General features: G+C 39.7%; 1 protein-coding gene across 1 annotated transcript; it reads right to left on the reverse strand.

Annotated features, from left to right (window-relative positions):
• Window positions 1-1,258: 1,258 nt before the first annotated feature.
• Window positions 1,259-13,189, reverse strand: LOC114151215 (transmembrane protein 79-like). Its single transcript, XM_028028295.1, has 5 exons — window positions 11,831-13,189; window positions 6,813-7,152; window positions 5,177-5,737; window positions 2,707-2,920; window positions 1,259-1,939 (listed from the first exon to the last, which is right to left on the reverse strand). Exons 2-5 carry the CDS (start codon window positions 7,090-7,092, stop codon window positions 1,747-1,749), a joined length of 1,248 nt encoding a protein of 415 aa, XP_027884096.1. The 5' UTR covers window positions 7,093-7,152; window positions 11,831-13,189; the 3' UTR covers window positions 1,259-1,746.
• Window positions 13,190-13,208: the final 19 nt, after the last annotated feature.

Here is a 13,208-nt window from a genome sequence, read left to right on the forward strand (position 1 = left end):
GAAAAATTCATCCTCACATTTACAAACCTTTCATGTGTGCTGTGTAAATCTTTGAAGTATTGATGGTACCGCTGTGACAAAATTCAAACTTTAAGCTGAATTTAGTTTTTGTTCCATGTTTTCTGCAGATTGATCAGCAGAATGAAAGAGTAGCTTTGTGTTGAAGAAAGAGATAAACACAAATGTACAACGTGAAGGATGGATGGATGGATGGATGGACAGATGGATGGATGGATGGACAGGTGGATGGATGGATGGATGGACAGATGGATGGATGGATGGATGGACAGGTGGATGGATGGATGGATGGACAGATGGATGGATGGATGGACAGGTGGATGGATGGATGGATGGACAGATGGATGGACAGGTGGATGGATGGATGGACAGATGGAAGATTGGATGGATGGATGGACAGATGGATGGATGGATGGATGGATGGATGGATGGATGAATGGATGGATGGACAGATGGAAGAATGGATGGATGGATGGACAGATGGATGGATGGATGGATGGATGGATGGACAGATGGAAGAATGGATGGATGGATGGATGATGGATAGATGGATAGATGGAAGGATAGATGGATGGACGGATGGATGGATGGATGGATGGATGGATGGATAGATGAATGGATGGATGGATGGATGAATGGATGGATAGATGAATGGATGGATGGATGGAAGAATGGATGGATGGACAGATATGTGGATGGAAGAATGGATGGATGGACAGATGGATGAATGGATGAATGAATGGATGGATGGACAGATGGATGGATGAATGGATGGATGGATGGATTTTAGATTTAAAACATCCGTCTGTCAGATCTGATCCAGTTGAAGAAAGCAACATTCTTCTTTTGCCTTTTTACATCTTAAGATAATTTTTATCATAACTTTAAAACATTTAGAGTTAATTTCTACAACCAGCCTGACTGCAAATAGATTTTATCATCTGATCTTGAAAAAACTTACAGTTTTAAACTTAATGAGCATCTTCAGTGTCTAACCTCTAATTACTGCCCTCTGAAGATCTCATTAATCTCCAGTTGACTGAGAAACCAAACTGAGTGAATCTTATTCTCTTCTGGTCTCTGGTCTCATTTGGGAGCCACAAACCCAAGACGTTCATCAGAAGAGAGGATGCCAGCAGGGTGGAGACACACGGAGAGCAACATGTTATCACATAATGACAGTCCCTGCACTTCACCAGGAATAACCGCTCAGTCCAAGGAAAAAAAAGCACCAGGTCTATTTTTTTTTTTTCTTACAAATGGTTTTTATTCCGACTCTGTCCTGTACAAACCCTCTGTAAAGTCAAACTAGTAAAATCTGACAACTGCAGCTGCGTTGCGGTGAAACAAATCCAGCTGCGTACAGGGCAGAGCTTCTACTTAAATATAGGCATTGGAACAGCTTAAAAAGACAACCGTTTTATGTGTACAGCATTGTTCAAAGGCAACCTCGGCCACAGCCAGGCAGAGCGCTTGCATTTCAGATAATAAAGCACAAAACCACATGAAAAAGGGCTGCACACAGGAGGAGCAACAAGTAAAAGCCGTCACATAGTTGGAGATTACAGCGGCGGCGGGTGTAGCTCTGCTGAGCAGCAGACCACAGGAATGGCCTATTTCTGGGAGGATGGCCTCCGCTCGGAGAAGAAAGCGCAGCTCTCCCTCTCACTGAGCGTCCAGGATGTCTGTGGGCAGGACGTCTGGTTTGCCGCTCGGGCTCTGCGATGTCTACCCCGACCAAGAGGACGGGGTGACCTGATTATACAGGGCGTCCTGAGGGCCAAAAAGGGGCTGTTTGAGATTGAGATTGTACATGAGGAACAGATTGAGAGCGACCACGGCGAGGAGCGGGAAGGAGGTCAGACCAGAACCGAAGCCTCTCCAGGAGCCGCACGTGTTCAGGCTGAACCAGAAAACAAGCCTGAGGAGGACGAGAAAACAACCCCAAACAGGAAATCAGAGGACGTACAGATATTTATGATAAACACTCAGCGTCTCGCTTGTCAGTCACGTTTACAAGATTAAGAATTTCCAACAACAAACCTGCATTACTCAAACATACACATATCTAAGCTTTGACTTTTACTAGTAAGATATAAGCCAAATTGCACTGAAATCTAAGGATTTAAGCCTGATCAATATCATCTCATTTTGTCTTTAGCAGCTTTTCATCAGTGCTAGGAAACAATGCTAAGATCCATCAACGGATCAGGATCAGGATCACTTAACAAAATAAAATAAATAAAGAGAAGAACAGAATTTCAACTTTAAGGTCAGAGTTACGACTTTAAACTCAGAAAAAACTCCTCTTCAAATATGGGCTTTTGTAAACCTGGATTATAGCCACAGTCTCAGATTTGGTAGGTCGAATTGAGTTTTAAGACAGCCTGGTTAAATAAACTAAAGTCAGAATTCTGAAATTAAAATTTTTATTATTTTTTATTTTTCGGTGGCCTTAGTTGTCTTCCTATAAGTTTAATGAACTTCTCCGATTCTGGAGTGAATTTGGGTCAAACCTCCACTCAGAGTGCCAGAAGCTCGTTGATGTGCAGCTCTCTGTGGGACTTTTGACCCGGTAGAAGCCAGGCTGTATGAACACGTTTGAGCCTTTGGACGTTTTCGTGTTTGGTGACGACTCCTTCAGGTCAAAGGTCACCATTAAGTCCTTCGACCCACTCTAACCCTCACCTGCCAATGATGAACATGACCACCAGAATGGGCACCAGCTTCAGCTGCTCCTGCGGCAGCAGGGCTGCCATCACGACCAGGTTGAGCACGTAGAGCAGTAGCTGCTCCAGGGACGATGAGACAAACAGCTGCTGCACAGCGTGTCTTCGACCAGTCGGCTCCTGCAGACGCAGGGACCCGGAGCACAACTGGCACACCGCACCAACCAGCATGGCTGCAAGGCAGAGAGGAACAATAAGTCAGAATTCATCTTGAATCTGGGCCATCTTTCCACAAACAGCGCCGAAGTCACTGCAAACTGGTCTGACAGCAACTTAGTGCTTTCACATTTTTCCCTCATTTGAATGCAGCTACTGCTGGCAGGAAGGCCAACATGCAAATACTCCCCACTCTGTCATCTGCTTGAAATCTGGGTCAGAGGTAACTCCTCTGGGATGGATTTGGTCGGGTTGGTTCAGCCACCTGCTCTCTCGGTCTGAACCAGAAACCACTGAGACCATTAAACTTTTCACTTTTCTCACTTTTACAAAATCAGGTGCGATGACATTTCTGGATTTGGTGGAAGTCAAAACAGCTACCCAAAAATATTCAAGAATATTTAGCAGAAAGAGGAGGAGGACAAAATTTAAGAAATAAAAACGTGTACATCGACTTTGTGGAAAAGCATGAATATATTCAACAAAAAGGTACAAAAATATTTAGAAATAATTGTATGAAAGATGAAGGATATACATAAACAGTAAAATAAAACGGGACATTGTTACGATAAAAGTAAAATTATGTTTTCTATATAAGATACTGATATAATATATACTGCTACATGTATTTTGATATAGAGAAATAATATTAAAGGGTTATAATTTTAAAAAAGTGGAAGTATGGGAGCTAAAATGACAAAACATTGTTTTTTAAATATTTTATGCATATGTAGCCTGGTTTTGTTTCTTATTGATTTGTTTGAAATAAAGACAGCATAGATAGAACTTTTCCCCACTTTAAAACCTTAGACTTGTATTTTTCAGTGTGGCTTCTTTAAACTGTCAGTCAGAGGCTTCTTCACAGTGGTTGTAATACTGACTGCTGCAGGAGATCCTTCCTGCCAGCAACTCTCTGAGATACAACAACATCTAGTTTCCCTCTGGGATTAATAAAGTACTTTTGAACTGAACCGATTTTATTTAGGCCTTATGTGATAAACCAACGTAAATATGTTTTAAATGTTTTTTAAATAGTAAAAATCTGAAAAGTGTGGCAGCATAAGTCTTCATATTCCGGAGTTAATATTTTAGAGAACCACTTTTTGCTGCAACTGTACATATTTATTTGGGTATTTCTCAGTAAGTTTGGAAGGAGAGAGTTCCTAAAAACAGTTTCCATATTCATTTGGATCTTTGACTTGCATGATGCTGCCAGCGCCAGTTCAACTTTGGTCTGATTTGACTAGGACTGAAACAATACATTGGATAAATTGTGCTTATTCAACTAAGTTAGTAATCGATTAATAGTTAACTGGATAGCACAGACTAAAAGAAATGTCATTTTGCTGAAATAACAGCATATTCGGAGAAATAATTAAGTCAAAAATGTAAAAAAAATAAAAATAAATTATATTTCAATTGCATCTTATATCCCACACCAGACTCCATTTGAGCCATTTCCCTTTCTCTTTCTGGGATCCCTCCACCATCTTTGTTTCTGTATCAACTGGCTCTGCTTTAGGATGACCAGCAGTGCCCTCTTCTGGATGGCAGCCAAACTACAACACTGAAAGAAGATCTAACCAGTGGAACTAAATGTAATCTATTAAATGTAAGTCAATAAATTTTTTGCATTCCTATTGTGTGCTTATGTTCTCTTACAAACCTATGAGGCTTTATAATGTCTAAAAAATAAACTTAAATGAAGTTTTGGTGGCAATATTACAAAAAGTGAAAAAGTTTAAGGTTTGAACATATTTGCTTAAAGACCTGGGGAAATGTCTGGGTTACCAGAAGGGGTGCACCAATTTATCGGCTAGTTGATTTCCTTAATTTTGGGAGATCGGTAATCGGCCAATACTGACACGTGAAGCCGATCTTATCCACCGATTTTATCTACCTCAGCAAAGGTCTAAAAATCAGTACCTCTCCTCTTTTGCTCACTCGTGAGAACATTTGTAGATAACAGTAGTCATCCCACTGCTGCCAACTCAGTGACTTTCTTGCTGTATTTAGTAACATTTCAGACAAAAAAAAAAAATTGGTATCGGCCAAAGTCGGAATTGTCAGGTCAGGCTTTTTAAAGATTGGTAATCGTCCAGAAAACTGCAGTTGGTGCACCCCAAGTTAAAAGGTCATTAAAATACATAGAAAAACGAAAACATTCCCAGATGAGGCAGCCAGACGAACCCCATCCTGTTCGTCTGGCTGCCTTTACGTCTGATCTTTATGTTTAATTTGTGTTTGTGACCGTGCAGGTGTCTGAGTCGTACCGAGCACCATGGGGAGCGCTGCCACCGCGCAGCAGCAGAAGGTGAAGATGATGCGGCAGCTTACGTCCAGGCAGTCGGGGGGCCTTATCGGGACATAGAAATAGAGTGCATAGAGCATCCCGGCTGCACACAGAAGCGAGGCCAGGACGGAGAGGATGGCGGGGAGACGGCCGCTCTGGCTGCATTTACACCGGCAGCAGCACCTCCCCTGATCCGACGCCTCCCCTGCGGCCCCATCAGTCTCGCTGAGCCCCTCTGTGCTCCACACAGCCAGCTCCACGCTCTCCCGCGGCGGTCCTATCAGGGGTCGGCCCTCGTCCGCCGGGCTCTCCACACTGGTGGATTCTGGGCTCCATCTCGGCGTGTTTGTGCCGTTGGGAATGTCGCCCTGAGAGGCCGGCGGAGGGGGGTTCATGCAGTTTTCCGTGGCGGTGTCCAAACTTCGCGAAGTGATGATGGGGCTGGAAAGAGTTTGATCCGGCTCCTTCTGTTGCTCTGTCTGATTTGCTCCGCTGTGTGGAGTGGGGGTGGCGCTGGGCTGCTGGTGGCACCGAGCAGAGCCTGTCAGGATCAAAACACATTTTAGTACACAATCCAAATCTCAAAGGAGACAATCAGAGGCGTTGGAGCATCGAGTGTTACCTAAAAGATATGCTGTTAAAACGGACATATACTTTTCTGGTTTCTGACAAGAATAATTTGAGGGAAATTGTTGGATAGCCATTAAATTGAATTATGACTAAGGCTAAAATTTGTAAATCAGATTGATTGTGATAAATCAATCAACTAATCAAAATGGTTCGGTATCACAGAAGTTAAACATGATTTTATATACAGATCTGGAAAAGATTAAGAGACCACTTAAAATGATCATTTTCTCTGATTTTACTTTGTAGTATAGGTATATGTTTGAGTAAAATGAACATTGTTCTTTTATTCTATCAACTACTGACATGTCTCTGAAACTCCAAGCAAAAATGTAATATTTACTGAGAAATGGTCAAAATAACAAAAAAGATGCAGTGCTTTCAAACCTCAAATAATGCAAAGAAAACAAGTTCATATTCATTCAGAAACAATAACATCAATGTTTTAACTCAGGAAAAGTTCAGAAATCAATATTTTGGTGGAATAACCAGGTGGATTTCAATGGGGTTCAGTGCAGTGGGCTCTTAGCTTTTTCCAGACCTGTATGTATATTTCTAAATAGCTTTATACATTTTCTTTTCTATCATTATTTTTCTTCTTTTGGGTGGATTGCCAATCATTTGGCAGAGCACGTGGGTGGGCCAGTGCCCCCTCGACCCTCACTTTAGCTCCGCCCCTGTAAATAGTACATAAGCATTCACCAAAAACAACCAAAATAATGTACCTATTTAGCTAAAAGTTAAACATTTAGCTCCACTTGCAACATCTAAAACGATGAAAAGAATAGACCGAGGTGTTGTAATAAGGGCAAAGACATTTGATCAAAACCACAGTGAATAGTGTTAACCCCCGAGCAGAATAATGATGTAACCCCCGTAGAATGTGTTGTTTATATGCTGTTGCTTAGCCTCAAATCTATTTTAACTCCCTTTGGTTCCAGCTTCTCTTTTACTTTTTCTCCATTTAAGACAGAGATTCAGCGACTCACTCCTCGACTGCGCCGCCGCTGCTGCTGACGGCGGCTCCAGAGAGCGCTGGGAGCCGGAGGCCGAATGGGAGGCCGAGCGGAGCTCCTCCACAGACGACTCCGGGCTGTCCGACACCGGTGCCAGGGAGATCTGGGTGTCCAGGTCCAGGAAGGGCGAGAAGGAGAGCCGGGCGGGGTCGATGTCCTGCAGCTGGTTGATGATGTCACTGATGGACTCCTTCACGGTGTCGAGCTCCTTCACGTTCTGCCTGTCAGTGGCCTGAAGCCCCGAGGTGCTCATAGTCACGCAGGCTGAGAGTAGCGAGCTGAGGTCCAGACGAAAACCAGGACAGCGTCAAACCTGGAGCATGGAGGACAGACATTAAAGTCTGTAGTTTGAAGGTCATCTATTATGGTTCTTTGAACAGGTTAGGATAGATCTATGGGCTATACAGAACGTGTTCATTTTTTTTGCACAAAATTATTCTTAGGCTGCGTTCACACTGCAGCCTGACGTGACCCAATTCCGATGTTTTGTCAAATTGGATTTTTTTTGGCGTTCCAAATATATGCAACTTCTATGTGTTCTCCAGTATGTATGGAAGCCCGTTTCCGCCACTCTGTTAAAAAATATATATATATATTATCTCATTATAACCTGATAGAATCTGATTATGAGATAGTATCTCATTATTTTGAGATACTATCTCATTATTTTGAGATATTATCTCATTATAATGAGATAATTTATTTTTATTTTTTGTAACAGAGTGGCGGAAAAGGGCTTCCATAAGTACGAACTGCAAACGACGTGAAAGTGTCCCGCATGCGCAGTAGAGAGCGTGCTCAGTGTTTTGCCAACCGTCATATAAAAGAAGATGGATGCTAACGATGGGGCACAGCTTGCGATTTTAAAGTTGTTGTCCGACCGGAGCCAGCACAGTAACAACTTAATCTTCATTACAGTCCGCCATGATTGTTGTTTTTCTTTCCACTCGCGCGTATCAGGGCGCAGAATAGTGACGTTTTGTCGAGTATCAATGACGTTCCGGTCGATGAATCTGAATGCGACCTGACCGTTCAGATTCAAGTCACATTTGAATCGGATACGTATTCGGTCAAGCGATCATGGTCGCATTGGAAAAGAATCCGGTTTCTTCGGCCGCAGTGTGAACGTAGCCTTAAATAATGAGATTTTTATGATAAAGTATTAAGGCCATACGAAAAGAAAATTAAGTTCAATAAGTCATAAAATTTCAAGAATAAAGTTGAAATAATAGGAGAATAAAGTTGCAACATTTGCTTGGGTTGCTAGGTAACGCACAGTGCCTGTTGAAAGTGACAACAATTGAGAGGATTTTTGAAACGATGTTTTCCAGATACCAGTAAGCATGACCCTATTACCAGAAAACAGATGGATGTGTTTCAGAAGCAGCTGAGAACCAAATTGAAGTATAAAAACAGGCAAAATACAAATTTAGCTTTACTAATTGTTAGCTTCCTACTGTTTCTTTAGGCAAGTGACTGATGGAAAGCTGCCACAAAACAGGAACTCTTATTTAAAAAGAAACAGAGTACGTATTAGATCCAGGGCAAAACAACATCTTTCCAGTTTTTGTATTAATTTGGGGGTTTTGTCTGAATTTTGTTCATTTTAATTTGTTAGGAAGATAATTTTATTTAATACGCCAATGTTAAATTGGTTGTCTGTTTCTTTTGTGAAAGTATTTAATTTTTTTTCATATGAAAACAGCTGGGTTGTAACACTTGCATCGCCTCTTCTGTGTGCTTTTCTACTGTTTGAGTCTCTGTCCTCTGTTATTACTGAGTGGCACCAACTGTTTATTTTGAAGAGCATTCGCTGGCAGTAAAGCATGCACTCGGATATGGCTAAAGATCTTAAAATGCATGCAATCCCTCATATTTTCAGTGTTATCTGCAGCCTAGAAGGATAAAAATGGTTTATTGTTGGACAAAGTGTTTAATTTGGTTCTGTAGGAGATTTTTTTTTAAGACTTCTGTATCTATAAGGCGTTGACGGATGTAGAACTGAAACAATTAATCGGATTAATCATGATGCATTGAATAAATGCTTGTCAACTAATTTAGTAATCGATTAATCGTTAGTTAACGATTAATCAGTTATACTTTGGTGAGTATACAGATTCAAAAAGGCAATTTGCAAATAGAAAACACTCAGATGAAAGATGAGAAACTTTAGTCTGTAAATCTGTTCTACACAGAAATCTTCCAATGGCAAAGTTTTAGCTTCACCTGCCTCAAATTTTTATATATAAAAATCCTGTTAAGCATCTTTTGATGTCCAATTATTAATTGATTAGCCTAAAAAACAGATCAACTCTACACTATTGATGTTAAATCAGACAGAAAGGGTTTCACATGTTGAAGCTTTAAGGATTTTTTTTAGCTGCAGATGCATCTTTTGCTACAAATGATCAAATGTTTACTAAAGTAATGCTAAGTTGTTGCATTTTAGGCAATAAAATGTTTGTTTTTATGTTTTCAAAAGGAACTATTTGCATCTTAAATGTATTCCTAGTATTGCCTAAAAAGACTTTAAGGGTTAAATGAAAAATAAGCAGGATGTGGAAAGAAAAACAACCCTCAATTAATCGATTGTATAATTACTAAAATAATTATTAGTTGCAGCCATAGATAGACTGATGAAATGTCCAACTATGTGAGACAGGAATCAGAGAAGTACGATAAATAACTAAATAACTTTCATGCTGTCAGCCTGATTTACCAACAGAAGGAGTCACTGATCTGAAACAGAATCATGTCATGTTAAACCAGGACGATAATTAAAGCAGACTCATTTCCTCAAGTCCTAATTAAATGTTTTGGGGATGAAATGGGTTTGGATCCCGGTACCGAAGCGCTGCTACTCGCCCAGTGATTGCAGCCTGTTTGTCTGCAGCTAATTTCAGGGCTTGCAGAGCAACGCCGCGCCTTCCCTCTCTTTTGCAAATTGCATGTTTTATGGAAAACAAATTTGACTGAGAACCAGTCTGTCTGTCTGAGCCCACAACAAACAGAGCTGAGATCAGTTCGGACCTGCAGCCAGTTCATACGGGTCAAACTGTCCGAATCAGAACCAAAATAAAGGGGAATGGATCATAACTCTGTACAATTCAAATCTAAATGTTTCAGATCACCAAGCTAATTTTAAAATCAAAGTTAATAAACACAAAATGCAGCTTTTAGATGATTTTCAGTTAAAAACAATTCTCAACTAATCAATAAACAATAAATTATTTCATCACTTTAAGGAATATTTTCACACTTTCCCCACTTTTTTGGCAGAATTGATTTAAATCAGCAATATTAATGGTTTTGGAGCATGATTGCCTGATTAAAGTTATACCTCAGCATCTTAAGATTTAAGTCTGTGCTTTGATTAGGCCACTCCTAAACTTTTATTTAATGCTTTTAAAGCCATTCAGAGTCACAAACTGATGGCTGGGTATTAATCTAGAGGATTTTCTCTTGCCGGGCAGAATTAATAAGTCCTGAAGCAGCAAAGCAACACCAGAGCATCACACTGCCACCGCCATGTTTGACTGTTGGTATAAAATACTTTTTAATAATATTCTGTTAATTTTGCCCAGATGCAATGGAACAAATTTAAAACTGATAGATTTGTGGATTTTTCCACTTCTGTTCTGTAATTTCCTTACTGTTGTTTTGAGGTTTTTGCAGTCAACTTCATGTCGTCACTGTGCAAAAAAATAAAATAAAAATGAAAATGGAGCTCCAACTCAAAGAAAAAAATAATTGAAATTGAATCAAGTTTGTCAAATTTACTTTATTTACAATTGTTTAACATGACAATTTAAACTTCATTTACCTGGATAAACTTAATGTAAATACTTGAAACACATCAACTAATGTTTTACATTGAATCACCTGTTTTCTTTTTTCAGTGTAGAAAAGTTCTATCCAATTGATTTTTATGTGCTTTTTTCTGTTAGTAAATCATCATTTGAAAGCTGGTTTTAATTTACTTTTGACGTTAATATTTGTTGGTTGATGCTCAAACTTTTAAATGTGAGAAAATAAGAAACATATCAGAGGGAAAAATACATTTTTCTCTGCACTGCATTCAGGGAAACACTGAACTACAATGAAAAATGAACTTATAATACATTAAATATTAGCAAAAAAGGGACAAAAACGAAATTAATACATATTGGTGAAAAAATATTATTCAATAACATAAAAAAAGCATTTGTAACCATGTTATTTCAACTGTTAAATGCACAATGTGCAAATTAAAAAAATGGTGGTGCTGTGCTGCCAAATTTAGCCTGGGGATAAATTAGGTTCATGTCAGTAAAATAAAATAAAAGAAGTTAAATGTTAAAACTTTCTTTTTAGTCCACTTTTAAAAAAAATTAAAATCCAAAGAATAGTCCAAGTTTATGATGGATTCAACTGAAAGCACAATAGCTCCATTAAGGCGCCTTTTGTGGGTCTGGAACCGCTTGAGCCATTTCAATCACATCTGCAGATTGCGTTTAGAGCTTTTTCTCCTGCACTTTTTTTTTTTTTTTGGCGCACATCCAACTGCGGCGCTGGAGTCAGCACGCAAACTTCTCCGTGAACGACCATTTTCTAAACAAATGAGGACCTTAGCATGTATAGATCACAATTAGGAGGCCTGTAGGTCGGAGGGGAGCAAATCAGCGCGATTTCTTGGAGATGGCGCATGACGGGGTAAAAAGAAAAAAAAAAAAAAACCACTTTGTCCCTCACTGCTGAGCTGAGCAACTCTTAAAGTAGATTTAAAAACAAAAAATGACCCAATCGTTGCGCAAACTGCAGGTATGCAGGGATTTTCACATTTATCATTAAATACATCAAATGAAGCGCATGCAGTCGTGCGTAAAATGTAAAGTCATTCAGAAATCCGTCACATACAGGAGCTGATTGTTTACATTGTAACCGCAAGCCGCAGTTTAAGCTCCAAAATGAACGCGTTTGTCTGAACAGAAAAGGTTTTAAAACGAACTTACTTGAGTCGGAGATTGCAGTGTGTGGATTTACTCCGCCGTCCTTCCCTCCCCCTCGGTTTGCTTTTTGTCTTCCAGGATCCTGAACTTCTGAATCAAATTTCAGGACGGACAAAATACTAGGTTTTTCCTCCGCCCACACACGGTTTTCCTTTTTTTCCCTTTCCTCCCTTCTTCCCGGGTACCATGTCAAAGACCATATGGAGCAAATAAAGCCGGAGAGGATCCACAGCAGGAGGAGGAGGAGGCGGCACTTACTCTCAGTTTATCTTCAAATTCAACATTAGCAATCACAGCCATCACACAAACAAGTTTGTCCAAACAGGACGGTAAATATTTACTCTCAAACTAAACTCCAGCTTCCATCTAATATTCATACTCGGGATGAGTGTTTGTCCCGAGGAGGAACTTTATTAACGCAAATATCTCAGCTTCCCTGCGCGCTTTTCAGACCTTTTAAAGATACAATTCAGCGAGGATTTTATTAATCCCTAATAAATTCACACAAAGTGAAAACACAGCTGCGTAGCGCAGTTTTGGATTTTAAAGTCATAATTTATGGAAATGTGAGGTTCTAAAAAACCCACAGAGGGTAAAAAACAAAACAAAAAAACCCAGGATTCTCATTTGTGTTGATGACATCACAAGAGGCCAAGCACATCAGTAAAAATGGCAGAAAAGCTAGTTTGGACAGATTTCATCGTAAATTTTAAATAATTAAGTTGCAAGGCGGGATGTCGCGCATGTTTGAGGCTTAGAGCTCGACTCTGGACGCCATGATGAATGCTGCTGAGGATGATGAAGCTGAAGGAAACAGCAATGAAAGATCCAGGAAGTATGATCAAACTGCTTTAAAAAATAATAAAAAAATCATTTAAAAACTACTTTTCTAAAACAAAAAGAAAACTCTGTCACATCCACTAAAACTGGAAAAGGAATGTTGAGAACTGGAGCAGAAATGACAACTTGGCAGGTTTTTTTGCTACAATTTACCACCATGGTTAAAACAAACTAATTCAGCTCTTAAGCCCCTGGGTAAGGTGCCGGTTTGCCAAGTCTCCAAGCTACCACTCAGACATTTATCTGAGTAAGGTAGTGGAGTAAGGTAGTCTAGTGGAAAACAGGATCTGCATGTTGTTCATGGCAAATTCAAAGGCAAAAATTGCATTTAGGTTTTTTCCTTTTAAATCAAAATACACTGAAAAACGTTTTATTCCCTGTTTGCCTGAAAACCGATTTACGATCCATTTCTACTGAAAACAACAAGATAGAAAATAAAAATATTAATTTCTGATAAAAGGAAACCAGTTAAAGTTAAAACTGTACCCAACCTTCCCATAAATACCATTTCCATTTTCTCAATAAAAGTTATCAATCTGAT

Source organism: Xiphophorus couchianus, chromosome 9, assembly GCF_001444195.1.
Source record: "Xiphophorus couchianus chromosome 9, X_couchianus-1.0, whole genome shotgun sequence".
NCBI classification, from domain to species: Eukaryota; Metazoa; Chordata; class Actinopteri; order Cyprinodontiformes; family Poeciliidae; genus Xiphophorus; species Xiphophorus couchianus.

Excerpts from the sequence above, each read along its gene's own strand:
- LOC114151215 (XM_028028295.1), bottom strand. The coding sequence starts at position 7,092 with ATGAGCACCTCGGGGCTTCAGGCCACTGACAGGCAGAACGTGAAGGAG. Across the intron at positions 2,921-5,176 it reads AGCGCTCCCCATGGTGCTCG|CCATGCTGGTTGGTGCGGTG; the intron begins GTACGACTCAGA and ends TCTGCCTTGCAG. Across the intron at positions 1,940-2,706 it reads GTCATGTTCATCATTGGCAG|GCTTGTTTTCTGGTTCAGCC; the intron begins GTGAGGGTTAGA and ends CGTCCTCCTCAG.